Source organism: Terrapene carolina, unplaced genomic scaffold, assembly GCF_002925995.2.
Source record: "Terrapene carolina triunguis isolate 2854851 unplaced genomic scaffold, T_m_triunguis-2.0 Scaffold62, whole genome shotgun sequence".
NCBI lineage: Eukaryota > Metazoa > Chordata > Testudines > Emydidae > Terrapene > Terrapene triunguis.
Window position 1 is genome coordinate 49,071,493 of NW_020664413.1, and position 18,200 is coordinate 49,089,692.

The window sequence follows — 18,200 nt, forward strand, 5'->3', positions numbered from 1 at the left end:
CATCCGCCAAAATGCCGCCGACAAGCAGCGTCATCCAGAGGCGGCGCCGCCGATTTTCGGTGGCATTTCGTCAGCGACGCCTCTGGATGACGCTGCTTATCGGCATTTTGGCGGCGACGCCTATTGACGTTGCCACTTCTCGGCGGCATTTCGGCGGATGCTCGTCCGCTGGCCACTGTCCGCGGTGGCGCCAGACGAAAAAGGTTGGGGAGCACTGGTCAAGAGACGAGAGGGGTGAGCCTGGGATGTGAGGCCATGGAAGTGAGCTGAGGGCAATGGGGGGAGGAAGTAGTGGGGCCTGTGGGGGTGATGGGGAGACTAGGGGAGTAGGTGAAGACTGTAGGGGTCAGGGGGATCTGTGGAGGTCAGGGAAAGGCAGCAGGGCCAGGGGCACCAACATACAACTGTACATTATTATTGAGTCTGCAAAAAACTCCAACATAAATTACAATTTGGACATGTATATGTGCATATTTATTTGTTTTTCCTAAAGTTAATGAAATATTTTAGGAAAATTTGTCAGAGCATCCACCAGCAAGAGTTGCTAGCTGCATTCTGAGGCCACCAAAAATTTTGTTGTGAGAACCCCTCTAGGGTGTGGATTGAACAGTCTCCTGATGTAAAAACCTTTAGCGTAACCAAGCCTGGCAAGAAAGCTTGAGCGACTGTTATTTTATTGTTAGTTTCTTGATTAATAAAGCTAAACCCCAGGGAGTGGGGAATTAGTTTTTGACTACAATGTGTTCAGATTTTCTTTTACAGAAGGTTGGGAAAGGCATCTGCTCACACTGAAGTTCTGCATAAATTCCCAGAGCAATTTGGATAATCTGGTTTGTGCCTATATTTCATTGCTAGGTCACTGGTTGGAATTTCAACCAAGGGAATTTCTGAAAGTTGCCACCTGATTTCTGTTTATTGACACAAAATGAATTGATGGTATCAGTCCAGTTCCTAATGGACAAGTGTATACATCAGAGTTGGCTTCCTTGTTGGCTATTGCTGTCTCAGCAGCTAGCCCAGGATTCAATCTCTGCTACCCTCTTGATTTGTTTGACCCAGGTCAGGTTTGAAGCATGTTAGTTCATTGGTGGGGCAGTGTTGGAAAGTTTACATTGTCACTGCATGTGCTATACCTCTGAATAAAGAGAAGACATAGGCCATATCTACACTACCAATTTTGTCAGTAAAATTTACGTCGCTCAGGGGTGTGAAAAAAATACCCCCTGAGCAACATAAGTTACACCACAGAAGCACCAGTGTGGACAGCGCTATGTCAACAGGAGAAGCTTCTTCCGCCGACATAGCTACCGCTGCTCGTGGAGGTGCTTTTATTATGTCGATGAGAGAGCTCTCCCAGTAGCATAGAGTGGCTACACGAGCAATCTTACAGTAGTGCAACTGCATCGGTACAGTTGTGCCATTGTAAGCTCACTATTGTACACATGGCCTTAGTTTTCAGAGCTGTCTGTATGTCACCTTTTTGAATAACATCTTAAAAATGAGAAAAAAGAAACAATTTTGCAATAATAATGGAAGTCTGACTTAAACCCACAAAGGAAAACACTATCATTAAAATAAAACTGTAATGTAAAATAAAAGATGAAGTAAAATGTTCTTGTGATTAGAGCCTGGAGATGGGACGTAGGAGATGTGGATTTTATTTGCGGCTCTGCTACTGATTTGCTGAATGACCTTGGACAAATCACCGAGGCCTCTCTTTGCTTCAGTTTGTCCATCTATAAAGTAGTAGTATTAAAAGTTAGCTACTTCAGGAGGAGATTTAACAAATTAATGCTTGTGCAGCTCTTTGATGTCTTCTAATGAAGGTGCTATAGAACTATAAAGTAGTAGTGTTATATTATTCTAATTACAAAGAAATGGAAACCAGGATACACAGGTTACGGTGTGTCAGATATAACAAAAAAGAATTAATGTAAATCAGACAGATAATGTTGCTCACAATGGGGAAGCATGAGAATGATACGGAATTACAGTTTAGGAAGGTAATGGCTATCTTAAAAACTGTTTAATTTTAAAGCCACCATTATTAAATTAGCCACATATATGTTTAAAGAGTAGCACTTGGATTAAAGCAACTTTGAAGCTTTGTCACTCTCTCTTTCCCATTCTTTCCAGTGGTGCATTGCATTTCCTGTTTCTCAGTTAGCTTTGTAGTAGGAGATCCAGACTAACTGAATTATTGGCAAAAATATCAGTTCTCACTAGGAGAAAGCACCAGCACCATTCACCATATGGAAACAGCGATTCTGAAACCTGATGTGCCCATTTGTTTTTAGAGATATAATTATATAATAAGCTTAGTCTAATTCAGGGGTTCTTAAATTGTTCCTTAGTGCAGACATATCTCAATAAAGAGATTGTTTTTGGACACCTTCCCTCCCATTTTAGGATTACATAACATCCCAGTGGCACTTATGGCAATTGTTTACATAGAAAAGTAGTGCTAGAAATGTCTTCAGTACATTTTAGCACCTGGAAACAAGGGGGAAAGTCAGTACTATTCAGCCAGTTAGCTTTCGCAGATCACAGGCAATTTTGTTCTGTGGACCACATGGTCAGTATGGGAACTGCTGATCCAAGATATTGTAGCTTATCAGTGCTGATTTCTTTTAAAATTATCACACTAGTTTTAACTCACCCTGTTGTGCTGTGCACTGCAGCACATATTGTATGTTAGATCATAATCTGTTCAGAGAGCCATTCAATAAATGGGAGAAACAGGTTGATTTAGAAATCTTGTAGTTCTGTGGTTGTGAATCTCCTTGCTTGTGGTTTGAGTAACCTGCATTATAACATTTGTTTTGATATATCCGAATTACAGTACAGCAAACAGCAAAACTTTGTTATTACGCCCCTGAGTCACGTGGTTCCTCTCATTTAAGTTCTTTCTTTAATTTAGTCATCTTGGTTTAGTTATTTATGATTTTAGACCTGCATCTTTTTAATATTAATTTTTGTTAGATGTTAACATTAGTCATCTCAAAATTAAAATAGTGGAAAAACTTCTCCCAGCTAGAAAACTATATATAATGTATCAATAAGATGAATCATGATGTTCAGTCCTGTTTGTTTGAAGGGCCATCTGCCTTTTAGAGGGATAATTAACAAGTCTTTTGAATCTATCACAGTAGACTTGTTTGAGTGTATTTAAGGCATCATTTTGACAAAAAATTGTACAGCACGATCCACTGTTCATTCTTTAAAAAAAATTTTTTTTTACATTAAAGGTAGCTTACAAAGGGGAAAAAAAGTTTGTTTCTTTCTGATCTATAAAGAAAGCCTGAAATTTTAAGTCCCCACCCCCGCTCCTCTGGTCACTTACACAGAACACCAGGTTTGGTGTAAGATGGACTACTCTGTGATGACTGGAGAACTAGTGAAATGGTAATCTCATAAAAGCAAAGAGTGTGAAAGTTGAACAATGAGAGGAGTACGGATTTGTAGTCAGATTGTTGGTGTTTTGTTTTTATTAACAACAATTTAAATCCCATGATTAATGTTTTGAATAAAGCAAGCTTTTGTTCAAGATTCAACATCCTTGCCCCTTTCAATTAAGGTTGCCAGAGGTTATAGTAAATATCACAGATACGTCTCATAAGTCCTCCATTAAAAGCAGAGGGAGAGCTGACTTCATATTCTTGACATCTCTAAGGTGAAGAAATGAGCAAAACAAACACTTTCCTTTCTTTAATTTCCGTACCCTCCCACCCCAACATCCAGACCATCTCTATATCTCATAAAGAACCAAAAAAGTACACAGATGTCATTTAAAAAAATCCTTGTAGGTCCTTCTTACAGATTTGGTAACATGGGTCCCAGTTACTTTAGTATGTGCAGAATCTAGCCTGTGATGATTAGATAAAGTGGAATACATTAACAAAACATGCATTTCCCTTTGTAAAAGGGAGGGAAGATGAAACAAGAATGAACCATCTTTAACATTCCAGCTACTGATCTTTTTCTCAGTTTATATTTTATAAAGTCATGAGCTAGATTTTGAAATAACTTTTAGTGTGTTAGCCCATAATGTAATAGTAGTGGTTCCTCAGAACTACATAGTTTAATACATTACTTGTTTTGGAACAGCATAAAATTACTTAACTGTTTCATTTTTGCTCTATACATGTTTCTATAGACAAGTTATGTGCACATATGTGCTGCAGTCTTTCCACATGGAAATGTCAGAATTTTGCCTATTTTGAGGACTAAAGGACTGGACCCTTAACTACTTCAATACATGTGGATTAACCATTGTATATAGTATCTAATTTTGCATTTGAGATGTATTTTTGTGATTGATGATATTATTACTCTTTTTTAGGAGAATTATGGGTTTGATAAGATAGAGGTGCGAGACAATGGTGATGGCATCAAAGCTGCTGATGTTCCAGTTATGGCAGTTAAGCATTATACTTCAAAAATAAGCTGTCCTGAGGATCTTGAAAGCTTGACAACCTATGGTTTTCGTGGTGAAGCCTTGGGATCAATTTGCTGCATATCTGAGGTGAGATGTGTCAGACTTTCTTGCTCTCTTAAACAATTACAAAATATAAATGCGAGGACTTACGGTTGTGCCCACAACCTCACAGTAGAATGCTGGCTTTTATTTTTAAATGTAGAATTTGGAAAGTTTGATATCTCTCTGATGGTTCTTCCGCTCCAGTGAAGCCACAGAGCTGCAAAGCTTGCTCATTTTGAATTCACTTTGGGATCAGTCATTGACTCCTTATCAGATCAGTTTAGTAGTTGGTAGTGTTTCACTTTCTTCCCTAAGTTGGGGAGCCAATGTACTGAGGTTCTCCAGAATTCTCTCACTCATCATTCAGTCTCGCTGTTCTTACATCAGTTGCCTTTAAATTATCAATGTGATCTGCAGTCGTGAGGCCTGCTTGGACTCCTCATTGTTCCTGGCTATTCAAATATCTATGGCTGCAAAAACACCCTGTTTCACCTTTAAATGGCCAGGAACCTACACTCTCACCTGGTCACAGTGATCCATGTATTTGTGGCCAGTACAACTGAGCACTGCAGTGCACTACTATCTAGGAATGAAACTGCTTACCCAAAAAAGCTCCGTTTTCAAAATACAAAAACCAGTCTACTAAGCAGTTGAGAGCACATTGTCCCATTGCTCTTCTGTGCACTTTCTTTCCACCTGAATACTGAGTCAAGTTCAAGTTTTCCATCTCTACCTTCAAAAGTCTCTGTGGGATAGGCCCAAACTAACCACAGGACGATCATGACCTCCCATGACAGTTACTTTTCACAGAAACAACGGACTATAAGAATGAGGGTTGAGTGTGGGAGTGTATGCGCCCATGGAGCCTTGGCCTTGATCACACTAGAAACTTAGGTCCAGAATTTGGATGGAAAATTCCCAAAGAAAGCCCAGGTGCTTCAGAAAATGCTGCTGTTTAGCTGGATTATGGTCCCCTTCTGAGTAGACACTGAACCAATGATCTAGCCTGGTGATGCGGGGCATTATGCTGCTGTAGGTGCTGTCTTTCAAATGAGATGTCAAACCAAGATGTCGTCTGCTTTGGGCATTAAAAAGCCCCATTGTACATTTCACAAGAGAGTAGAGTTGACACTAGTGTATTAAGTACTGGTCTCAGCATCAGTAATTACATTACTTAAATACTAGTGATGTTTGTAATTGCAGTCTGCCTACCTAATTTGCTGCCTGTAGTTAACCATTAGCAATTATCTTTGAGAACGCATGGAGGACGTGTGAAGTCCCAGAGGACTGAAGAAGGGCAAACCTAAGTGGAAAAAGGAGGATCCAGAAATATAGGCCAGTCAGCCTAATTTCAATACTCTGAAAGATACTGGAACAAATTATTAAACGTAGAAGATAATAAGGTGATAAATCATAGCCAGCATGGATTTTTCAAAAACAGATCATGTGAAACCAATCTAATTTCCTCCTTTGACAGGGTAACCAACCTAATGAATGGGGGGAAGGAGGAGATGTGATATATCTAGACTTTGGTAAGGCTTTTGACATAGTCCCACATGACATTCTCATAAGCAAATAAGGGAAATATAGTCTAGATTAAATTACTATAAAGTGGGTGCATAACTGGTTGAAAGACTGTACTCAGAGTGGTTATCGATGATTCGCTATTAAGCTGGGAGGACATATCAAGTGGGGTCCCACAGAGGTCTGTTCGTTGTATGATTCTATTCAGAATTTTCACTAATGAGTTGGATGATGGAGAGTATCTTTATAAAATTTGTGGGTGACACTGAGAGGGGTTGCAAGATCTTTGAAGGACAGGATTAGAATTCAAAATTACCTCTATACATTGGAGAATTGGTCTTGAAAACAACAAGATGAAATTTATGTGCAAAATTTAGGAGGAAAAAGCAAATGCACAACTATGAAAAGGGGAACAAGTGGCTAGGCAGTAGTACTGCAGAAAAGGATTGGGGGGTGTATAATGAATGACAAATTAAACATGAGCCAACCATGTGATGCAGTTGTGAAAAAGGCAGATGTCCTTCTGGGATGTATGACCAGGAGTGTCACATGTAAGTGTGGTGGGGTACACCAGCCCCTCACTAAGCCAGAAAGGGTTAATGAGCTGCTATCAGCTTGCCCAGCCCTGGTCCACTACTCTTGCACTCCCTGTAAGGAAATGAATGGGCAGTTAAACTGGAAGAGGATAGCTCAGTAGTGGGCTGATGAGAGAGGAGAACAGACCTCCCATCCTTTGCTCCCTGAGGAAAGGACTTACCTACAACCTCTGTAGAGACCGCAGACTGCCAAAGCCCTCCAGAGGAAGGTAGGCCTGGCACAGGGATGTGGAGTCTATTTTTAGGACTATTTCTTTGTTTTACTACAAGAAGGACTTTTGGACTGTCTGCACTGTTTTGGACAGACCTGCCGGGCTTAAGGAGACTGTTGTGGGGAACCCCTGCCTAGGATGGTGTGGGGAACTACTTCAGTAAGGACTTTTGCACCCTACTCAAGTCTGCCCTGTAGTTTGTCTTTGACCCTGAAGAGCATGGTCACATATGGTGGAGAATGTGGGCATGATCTAACCTTGCAGAAGGGGGAGATTTGAGTGACCTGGATTGTCAAGTATACCAAGGTGGGAAGCAGGAGTTTGTCTTGCTGGGGACAACATGTACCTGAAGTGATTGTTGAAATAGATGGCTGAGAAACAACAGCAACAGTGCCCGCAACAGATGACAGCCCAACAGCAGCAACTGGTCCATGAGCAAGGTGGTTAGGAGCAGGAGCAACAGTTGGTTCAACAAGTTGTGACCCCAGTGCAACAGCTTGGAGCCAGGATGGGGAAGGGAATGGAATGAAGTATTCCTCTCTGGGGCTCATGGGAACAACAGCCGTGCTGGTGCAACTCACTAAGATGGGCCCAGAGGATGATCCAGAGGGCTTCCTTGTGACCTTCAAATGGGTGGCAATGGTGGTTCACAGAGCAGTGGAGGAGAGCAGCTGACCTGTAGTTCTGGAAGGTAAAGTATCTCCCAAGAGCCTGACCTTGTGTGATTGCCCAGTAATTGAGGGAGCTATGCTGGAGGTGGCTGAAGCTGGAAACCTGGACCAGCATTCAGATCACTGAACGTACATTGGTAGAACAGTTTGTGCAGATACTCCCGGTTGCAGGAAGAGATGGAATACTGAGGCACTGAGACAAGACACTCGCCGAGACAGTTCAGCTGATGAAGAATTATATGGCTTCTGAGACTGCCTCAAGAGCACATAGGGTGAAGCAGCTTGTGAGTCAGAGGGGAGGCCTAACCGGGAGGATTAGCATCAGAGTGGCCAAACTTTGGGTGTGAACCAGCCACCCTTGAAAGGTCTTGGAAAGTTTCACAGATCCTGGCTGGGCTGGACAGGGAAACCTGGACAACATAGGTTCAAGCCCAGCCAAGAATCCTGGGGCTACCCATAGTCCCCCAGCTGAGATGATGTTCATGGAAGAAAAAACAGACTTTTATAAAATTATTTTTGTTCTTTTTTGTTAAGTAACTTGATGCTGAGAATCATCTCAGAACATATCTCATGTCTTCAGACCACTTTGAACTTTTGAAATCCTTGATTGACTTGAGGTTCTTTATTTCCAGGTTTTGATCACAACAAAGACAGCTGCTGATGATTTTAGCACCCAGTACATCTTGGATAGCAGTGGGCATGTAACTTCTCAGAAGCCTTCTCATCTTGGGCAAGGTAAGGTATGCTTATTGTGATGCTTTGTGTTTCTCTTTATAAGAACAATTGGTCAGATTTGGAAGTTTTTAGCCCCTATATCCTACTCAGATACCGACCCCTGCAGAAACCAAATTGAGCAGTTGTGCTGAAGAGAAACTAAAGTAAAATACTTACAGGTGCCTCGCTTCTAAATGATAATCTCTAAGGGCCATATCACCGCTTTCTTTGCAAAAACCAATAGAAGGGAAAACCTGGGGACTTGAGAAGATCTATAGGGTTCTGTGAGCTGAAAAGCAAATCAGTGGGGCTGGGAGGGTTGTAGTATAAAAAGAGGATAGGAGCACTTAGATACCACAGTGAATAGAGAGTGCAAGACCTAAATAGGATAGAGGGTGCATGGCCTTCAGTGTCCACATAGACCAGTAAAATCCTTCTGTAGATGTCCCAGAACCCCCAGTCACGGGTAAAATGGTAGGCTCACATTCCGTGTTGCCAGTGGCTTTCAACACAGCCATGGTATGGAGGTGGCAGTGCTTAAATTGTGCTGGGGCTTGCCAGGGCTGAGCCCCGGCACCTCTAGGTTTGGCAGTTCATAGCCTTGGCACCTCGGGCTTGCCATGTCAGTTATGAAAGTAGAAAAATTGCTTGAGCCCCGGCACCTCATTCATTACAAATTAAGCACTGGGAGGTGGTCTCTTCACTGTTGTGTTGCACAGTGAGAGCTCATGTTGACATACTCAATATTAACTTGCCTATATATTTGTTATAAACATTACACGTTTTTCCCTGTTACCATACTGTGCAGAGTGGCTGATATGACTCTGTGCCTCTGATTTTCATGGGGTGTTCAAATGGCATGTTTTCAGCATAGAGTGGTTGCCAGCTATGCAATGGAGGAAGGGGGAGAGCATGCTGCATAGCTGCTTTCCCTCTCTGCACAGCTTTGTGGTCTCATTTCCACACCAGTAGCATGTGTTTGCTCTCTTTTCTGCCATATAGCAGAGAGCAACAGATAGCATTCAATAAGAGGTAACATTTGGCACTAATTTCTGAGATGTCCACAAGAACTGAGTCAACAATTCATAAATCTCCATTTAAAAAAATGCTGTTTTGCAGTGAGAATTTCAGACTAAGGATAATCATTAAGAAGTATAAGCCATAGAGGAGTAGTATTGTCCCTTCCTCCAATACCAGTGCCCTGTTCTGACACCAACACTGCCAGTCTACCAAGCAATATCAGATGTCCAGGGCCTTGCAAGTTGGCATCTTAGTGGTGGTGGGGGGAAATCTGTGACAAGGAGACTGACTATATGCTAAGTGTAGTTTGTTTTATTCATGCACATACACCCCTCTGGTAGCAGAAGTGGTCAAATGGTATGCAGGGAAATCCTTATTTCAGGAACCTTAGCCCAACACCAAATGACAGGCTCAGAGAGAGCAATTCTGCCTCAAGAACTGATTCTAATCTGAGACCCAGGCAGAGAGCAAACTCTGATTGCTTGCACAGTTGTCTCTCCAACCACCACTGCCTCTACACACAGCTTTCTTGTAGTTCTTCATTGTTAGTCCTCCTGGGGCCAGAGTACTTGGCTGAGATGTGAGCAACTGTATCTATGTGTAATAATGACTGAGATGTAAGAACAGATTCTGATCTCTGTTATGCTGGTGTAAAACAGAGATTAGAGTCTGGTGCTTGGTTTTAAGAAGTGACTCAGTGAGATCTCAAACACCAGTTACCATCTTTAACTTTCCAGGTTCCTTTTTATATTCCTGTTGTTATGGCAGTTGTCACCAAGTGGTGCTGTTGCATATACCTAGTCTTCCAAGTGCTTTTTCTTCGTGTGTGGGGAAAAGTTCAGTCTTGTGAAGACATGCTGTGTTGTTAGTTCACAATGTATTGTGCATACTTGAACCAAAGATTTCCTTTATTTCCTAGCCTTGTAACTTTTTTAAACATATGGGATGAAAGCTTTGAACCCCAGATCTCTCTTTTACAACATTAATAGCCATCAACACTGTATTTGGGAAATTCTGTTAAGGTAATCCTGTGAAGGGTCTCTGGCAGATGATACAACTGGGCACAAGGCAGAATTCCCACAAGTCTCTTCTCTGCCATGGCTAAATTGTTCTTTTTTTAAAAAGCTTTTAATGGTCTGGATGGTGTAGCAGCAAGCCAGAGTCTGTCCCACTACTCCAGCAGTGGAAAGCTGTGGAACAAACACAGGGTTGTGAATCAGAAGAACAGAGTGACTTCAGTCACTTATGTCTAAATTTTTTTTAAAGTTCAGTAATTTTAGGTGTCTAGAACTCTGGGTGTCTTATTTTGAAACAACGTGGGCCTGCTTTTCAGAATAGCAGAGCATCCACAACTACAACTGAAGTCAGTGGGGAGCAGCTGCTTCTCAGAACCTCTGGAAATCAGGCCCTAGGTGACTTGAGATAAATTCCCAAAAGCATGGACATTTTTGCAAAGTTGTACCTTAAGTTTTCCCCACCTGTAAAATATGTAATAATATCCACCTTTTGTAAAGAGCCTTGAGATCTAAGAATGAAAAGTGCTATATATGTGGAAAGTATTATTGTATAGGGAGGAAAGTCTCTCACAACCTCAGAACATATATAATTCTCAAAAGGAGAGCAGGCAAACTAGTAAATCTCACAGAAGTCCTGCAAGAATCAAATCAAGGAATGTCCTACAGCCTCAGCATATAAACAAGCAGACAAATCTCTGAGGACTCCAGTAATGAGAACAGAAAAGTCTCCCACAGCCCCACACAAGGAACAAAGAAACAAATCTCTCCAGACTCTGATGAGAAGTGAACAAGGGATTTTCCCCCATCTCCAGCAGGAAAAAATCCAGTTGCATCTGGAAGAGAAAAGAGGTCTTTTACAGAGCCAACAAGTTATCACAGAAACGTCTCTGCATTGTTAAGCAGTTCAGTTCAGCTGAACGTCAGCCCATGTTTTTCCTATGTTTGCTGTGCTAAATTGTTTATGATTTGAAAAGCTAGATAATGTACTCACAGGCATAATCACAGTTATGTTCTAAATCCCAAAGTTTTGGAAGTTCTCAGGATACTGGAGAACTTCTGATCTCCTCTGAGCCATAAACAGGTGCTCATACATGGCTGAGATTGAGGCCAATGAATGAGTTATATATTGTCTGAATACAGAAAAGGTGCATTCAGTAGTACAACAGCCATGTTTTTCTATCTCACATTCTTTCTTCTTGAGGAGTAGTAAAACACACACAAGCATGAATTATCTGATGCATTGACAGCACCCTCCACTAGCCACCTCCTTTCTCCCTTCTTTTTCACAGTAGACCTTTGTCCTTGTTTTGTACAGAATATGTAGATTATCTTGCACATCAATTCCAGCCTAAATTATATTTCGCTCCAGCAGAGAGATGTTTGCTGTTTACTACTCCTATCTGGTTTTGGATTGGAGGATCAATTCATAAAACAAAAGCTAATTGGAGGGTTTATTTCCCTTTGCTTCGAACAGGTCAACCCTACAAGTTTCTACCAACGAATTACACAGATACACAGACTGCGTACAACTTCTTCCCTTTGTTGTCTTGTAATATTGTTCAATAACTTATCATCTTATTGATAGTCAGACAAGGATAATTGTATTGCACTGTGTAATGTGGTTTTAAAGCAAAACATTTTAAATATTTACAAAGTTCTTCAGTGCTAAAAGATATTTCTCTGGTGCTTATGTCCTTATTATCTGTAATTCATGTTTTATCTCTCACATACTATACACCAACTTTTCAGTAAAGCTAATTATCAAAAGAAAAGTTGGGCAGTCAAGCTGGAGTTCCTGGAAAGTCCTAGAATTCTGCTGCCCTTGCAATGAGAAAACAATTATGTTGTATTAAGAAGGCACAAGAGATTGTGTGATATCATAAAGGATTGTTGCTTTACAGGTACACTTGATATAGCACAACAGGATGTCTGCATTTATATGGTATGAGCTCCAAATTCCACATTGCAAAGACACTACAGAAGTTACTGCATTTTAATTTTATTAATGTTGGAATGTCAGTGCAGAAAACTCTAGAGGCCTTTGTAAGAAGAGCAAAAGCAGGCAGTGCGAGGCTAAACTGGATGATTAAACTGGCATCCCAGAGAAATCAGACAGGATAGGGCTTACTACTGAAACCTAATAAAAATGTGCTAGTCGAGACTTCTTTTGCACCTCTCTTCAAATAAAAACATTCCACATCACTTTGTTTTCCTGCATCAGTCTGACCCTGTTCCCAATTAAGTCAATGGCAAAACTTGCATTGACTCTAGTGGTGCTGGATTTGGGCCTTTTAGATCACAAACATGTTTTGCATTGTCATTGAGAACATTTTTTTAAAAAAACAGGGGGATGATAGAGAACTTGGGAGGAGCAAGGTAAAAGGGTAACTTTTCTAGCTGTAAATGTATATTTTGGGTCCACTTTTCAATTTTTAGGCACATAGACGTGCTGTTCTTAGTTCCCATGTGAATTTTGATTCCCTAGCTTTGACTCCCACATTTCACATCTTCAGTTTTTAAAATGAACTCCCATGTCTGTCCAGTGTATTGTCTCCTGACTTGACTATGGTAGGCTCTTCTGTCCTGATCTTCCTCCCTCTCTCCCCTCAAGTCCATTCGGAACACTTCTGCTAAGATTATCTTACTGCCTGTCATTCTTAGTCTTATCACGCAATTTGAAGTTCCTCCCTTCGCATCCCTTTCTCCATTGGTTCAAAATACGAGCTTGTGATTCTTGCCTTGGAAGCCCGCCACAACTTACCCTCCTTACTTATTTGCTCTTGTATCTTATCATTTTGCCTCCTGCCCCCCATCAACAATACCAGCCTCCACCACTCTTTCTGTCTGCTTCTCCAACAGTATTTTCAATCTTTGTTTCATCATAAAGATGACTGGGGAAGAATGTTCTCTAACTAATCTGTATATCAGATACCCTGTACTCTTGTCTTCTCAAGACCTACTTCTATTGTGATGCCTTTAGAGGAAATTACCAACAGGTAATGATTAGGTATGGGGCCATTATAGAACACTGACATTTATCTTATTTATTTGCCCTCTGTAAACAGGGGCGGCTCCAGGCACCAGCCCAGCAAGCAGGTGCTTGGGGCGGCCAAGGGGAAGGGGCGGCACGTCGGGCTGTTGAGTGGCAATTCGGCGGCGGGTCCCTCTCGGAGGGAAGCACCTGCCGCCGAATTCCCGCCAAAGAAGAAAGTGGCGCGGTGGAGCTGCCGCTGGAGTGCTGCCGATCGCAATTGCGATCGCGTCTTTTTTTCCCCACTGCTTGGGGCGGCAAAAACCCTGGAGCCAGTCCTGTCTGTAAACACACATTCTTGTTACTTTTCTCATTCCTCATGCCCTCTGGTTTTTGTTTGTTACACCCACTTGTTGCACCTTCTCTAAATGAGATTGCAGGGTGTTTGGGGTGTCTTTTATATGGTGGGAGCTTCCAGGTGTCACTGTAATATAAATTATCATAATAAGGTATGGTTGAAGGAGGGAGTGAAAAGAAATTCTCTAGTCTTATGATACTCAGTTTATGACTTTCAAGCCACATGGATGTGCCCTCTCTCCCCCACTGCGGCAGCCCCCCAAGCTGGGAAGGATGGGGGGGGGTCTCTCCCTCTCTCAGCAGCCCCCGAGCTGGGGCTGGGATGGAGGGCTGTCTCTCCCCGGCAGCCGCAGCCCTGGAGTTGGGGAAAGTTGCCTCTTTCTCTGGCCACCGCAGCCCTGCACGTCCCAAATTCCCCCCACCCGCTCTTCTCACCTCGCTGCCCCCTCCCATCTACCCCCTATTCTCCCCAAGGCCACCACCTCACCTTACATGTGCGTCTTCTCCCGGGTCCAGGCACCTAATTAGTGGAGCCGTGCCTGTGCGGCTCCATTAATTACGTGGGTGGCCCTTCATTCTCTTGTGTGCGGCCGCCCAGGCATGCACCTTAGAGGGAACTATCCGCGGATCACCTGAATGGAGCTTGCGGACCACCGTGGTCCACGGACCACAGTTTGAGAACCTCTGATGTAGTTGAATCAATTGGTGTATTGTGACCAAACAAATGAGGCAAATGTAACATGATTATTTTGTTTCTCTGGGATTATTTTGTTTCTCTCCATCAGATGCAGAAGGGTCTCTGCAACATTTAAAGGCTGAGTGGCTACCCTTAACAGTTATAAACTTTATAGTCTTACGTTCATTATTAAACTGAGAACTTGTCGTTATCTTTAGAAATAATAGATCTTGGGTGGTAATTATGAATAGGTTGCTACTTCTCTGACTCATTTCTTTGAGCTGGCAGAGCTGAAATAAAGGATATAAAATATTCTAATTGCTCTTTAAAATGCAGGAGTGCTCTAGGCCCAGGCAGATTTGCTGTATAAATGAATAAAATTCTAGGGCCAAATTAATGTTCAGAGACTTAGGGAAATTCTTGGGTGAGGAAGGTAGAATTTGCCACACCATGTGAGAAGTGATGGGTGGAAGCAGTATGTATGCCTGCAGGACCAAGATCAGGCATGATGCTTCCTGCCATGTTGAGGGGAGTGTGTTCACTAGCAGCCCTTGCACTTTTACATAATTGTGTAGCAAGCAGTCTGCTGTCCCCTCAGCAATGGCCTCATGGTGCAGCTTAGGTGTAGGGTGAAGTAGAGCAATAGCCATTCTCCCCCCAACATCCATTGCACTGCCAGAAATGCTAATAGCCTCACCACATCCTTGCACTCTCACAGCTGCAGGATTCTGGCTGCCTCCTGCACAGGAGCGATAGAGAAGGAAGAACCTCCCTTCCCAATTCACTTTTGCTGAGGCAGATGTAGTGTGGCACTAAGTGCTTTTTCATTGTCATTGTCTAGATCTGTAGATGACAATTTCCTAACTCAGAAGGTGTTGCATCCAACGCAGGGAAATTCTGTATTAGACTTTGTTTTGTCAGATAAAGAACTGATCGCAGAACTAAAAATTTGTGGTAGCTTAGGTACATTTGATCACGACTTGATCACATTTGTTATATGGAAACAGAATAAAGTCCAAACCATTATTATATATACAAAAATAAAATTGTGTGTGCATGTGTATTTATACACACACATGCGCACTCACACACACACACTTGGTTATGAGCCAATGTCAATTGGGAGAAAGAATTTAAACAGAAAAATGTGAATAGCAAATGGGAATTGTTTAAGAACACTTTACCATAAACACATGGAAGAAAGGGGCAGTTGATAATAACAAAAATCATAATGGTGTTAGTCCATAACTAGATGGAAATGGTAAAATTGTCAGTGATAGTGCAGAAAAGGCAAAAGTGTTTCCTAAATATTTCTGTTCTGTGTTTGAGGGAAAAAATATGATGTAGTCATATCCTATGATGGTGATGATGAAACACTTTCCATTCCAATAACTCAGGAGGATGTTAAACTAAAGCTTCTAAAGTCAGACACTTTTAAATTAGCAGGTATGGCTAACTTGCATTCAAGAGTTTTAAAAGAGCTGGCCTAGGAGCTTGCTGTACCATTAGTGTTGATTTTCAATAAGTCTTGGAACATTGCAGAACTTCCAGAGGACTGGAAGAAAGCTAATGTGTTGTGTCAGTATTAAAAAGAGTAAATGGGACAACCCAGGTAAGTAAAGACCTGTCAGTATGACATTGATCCCAGACAAGATAATGAAGCAGCTGATAAGAGACTTGAGTAATAAAGAATTAAAATAGGGGAATATAATTAATGCCAATCAACAAGGGTTTGTGGAAAAATAGATCCTGCAAAAGTAACAGTATTGGGTTTTGATGAGATAATGTTTGATGTAATATACTTAGATTTCAGTAAGGCATTTGACTTGATACCGCAATTAAATTGTTTATAAAACTAGAACAATACAAAATTAACATGGCATACATTAAATAGATTGAAAACTGGCTACCTGACAGGTCTCAAAATGTACTTGTAAATAGGGAATCATCAATGAGCAGGTATGTTTCTAGTGGCATCCAGCAGGGTTTGGTTCTTGGCCCTACATTATTTAACATTTTTATCAATGGCCTGCAGGAAAACCTAAAATCATTATGATAAAGTTTGCAGATGACCTAAAAACTGGGGGAGTTGTAAATACTGAAGGGGACAGGTTATTGATAGTGATCTGGATCACCTGGTAAGCTGGGCGCAAGCAAACAGTTTGTTACAAAAATTTGATAATGGGCTCTTAAATCTAGCAGACAAAGGTATAACAAGATCTGGCTAGAAGCTGAAACTAGACAAAATCAGACTGGAAATAAGATGTAAATTTTTAACAGAGAGGGTAGTTGACCATTGAATCAATTCACCAAAGATTATGGTGGAGTCTCTATCATTGGCAATTTTTAAATCAAGATTGGATGTTTTTCTAAAAAATATGTTCTAGTTTAAACAGGTATCAGGGAAATTCTGTGGCCTGTATTATGCAGGAGGCTAGACTAGATGATCACAGTGGTGCCTTCGGGCCTTATAATCTATGATCTAAAGCCCACTGAAGTCAAACTTTAGATAAGAGCTGTATTGTCTTGGCCTTTATATTTACCAGAGCTGTTGAATGATTGACTGCTGCTGAAATATGAGTACTTCAGTTTTCATTTAAGTACATTTTTAATGTAAGATAAAATTATATACCTCTTACAGGCAAATTTTTTTAATTATACTTGATTGGATTGGGTAGGCCAATAGCCCTCCTTGTCAGTTAATATACACTGTACATAAACTATGTAAGCAGGGACCATCTTAATACAGTGTCCTGGCATCTAGGCATTACCCCAATACAAATAATAAAAATTATTAGCATGCGGTTAAAAAAATAGTGGTACTTGAGTAAATTTACCTGGTAACAGAGAATAATACTTACATTAAAGTGTTATAATGGGGTTACAGCCTTTTCCCCTACCCTCCTAGACACATAACGTGGAATGTTCTGGTCTGTTGTGTAACTCAGAAATGCAAGTTAGATTGACCACATGTTGAAAGAGCTTTTAGTTTGATTTAAGACCTGATCTGTACTACAGTCAGTTTATAAGAAAGAAAACTTCATCACACCACAATCAAAACCACATATTTTTATATTACAGCTCTAAATCGCTGACTCTTTAAGTTGGTATAAAATATACCAGGAAGCATATTGCAGGACTGGAATTTAATCAGGGCTTAAATAGAGTGTGCTAAATTGAGAGAGCAGCACAGTTAAATCTTAAGAATTTTCTTGTAAAATATGATAGTGCCTCCTTCAGTTTGCCTGTTAATATTTTAAATTGTTTGCTGTTTTTCAAAGATAGGGATTTTTAATACCTCTTAATTTTAGTACATTTTTAATTCTGTATTTGGTTCATGTATATAAAGCCTTCCTTGTGGCATCCTTTTAAATATGAGAGATAATTATCATGACCTGATGTTAATATATAAATATCCTCATAATTAAATAATATAGCAAATTTGCCTCTTTATAAACTGTGACTTTTATTATCTGGATTTTATACTGTTGATTTCATATGTATTACTGTTAATTCAGTGGCAAATATAATCAGCACTTTCTGAAGCAGGCTTTCCATTAGAACTTTAATGATATGCAGTGCTGCATTTTTCCTTTTGTTTATAGTTAATTAATAAGATTTTTTTTTCTTATATAGGTGAATTTGACTATTAACTTGTATATTTTATTGCTGACTTTCAGATGGTGGGTTTTTGCTTCAAGAAAAAAATCTGTGGGATTGCTTTTCATTTTAGGTATATTATAGGCAGATGCTAGGGAAAGATGTAGAAAAGTTTGCTACAGAATTAGAAGAGGCTATGATTAGACATATGGCGAGAGCTTAGTGGGTCTGCACTAGAGCAGATGTACTGTAGATGAAATTTTAACTTCAGTTTATTGGTGTCTACTAATACCGGAGAAAGAGATATGGATGAAACTAGAAAAATCAAAACGTAAAGGAAGATTAATTCAGTAAATCCTCGTG

The 18,200-nt window shown here is 40.8% G+C and overlaps 1 protein-coding gene across 1 annotated transcript in view; it reads left to right on the forward strand.

Annotated features, from left to right (window-relative positions):
• PMS1 (PMS1 homolog 1, mismatch repair system component) overlaps nucleotides 1-18,200 on the forward strand; it is a 90,665-nt gene that overhangs the window by 7,459 nt on the left and 65,006 nt on the right. Inside the window, exons 3-4 of the mRNA XM_026647634.2 lie at nucleotides 4,343-4,525; nucleotides 8,116-8,218. Coding sequence (XP_026503419.1) covers nucleotides 4,343-4,525; nucleotides 8,116-8,218 — 286 coding nt within the window. The remainder of the gene's footprint in view (nucleotides 1-4,342; nucleotides 4,526-8,115; nucleotides 8,219-18,200) is intronic.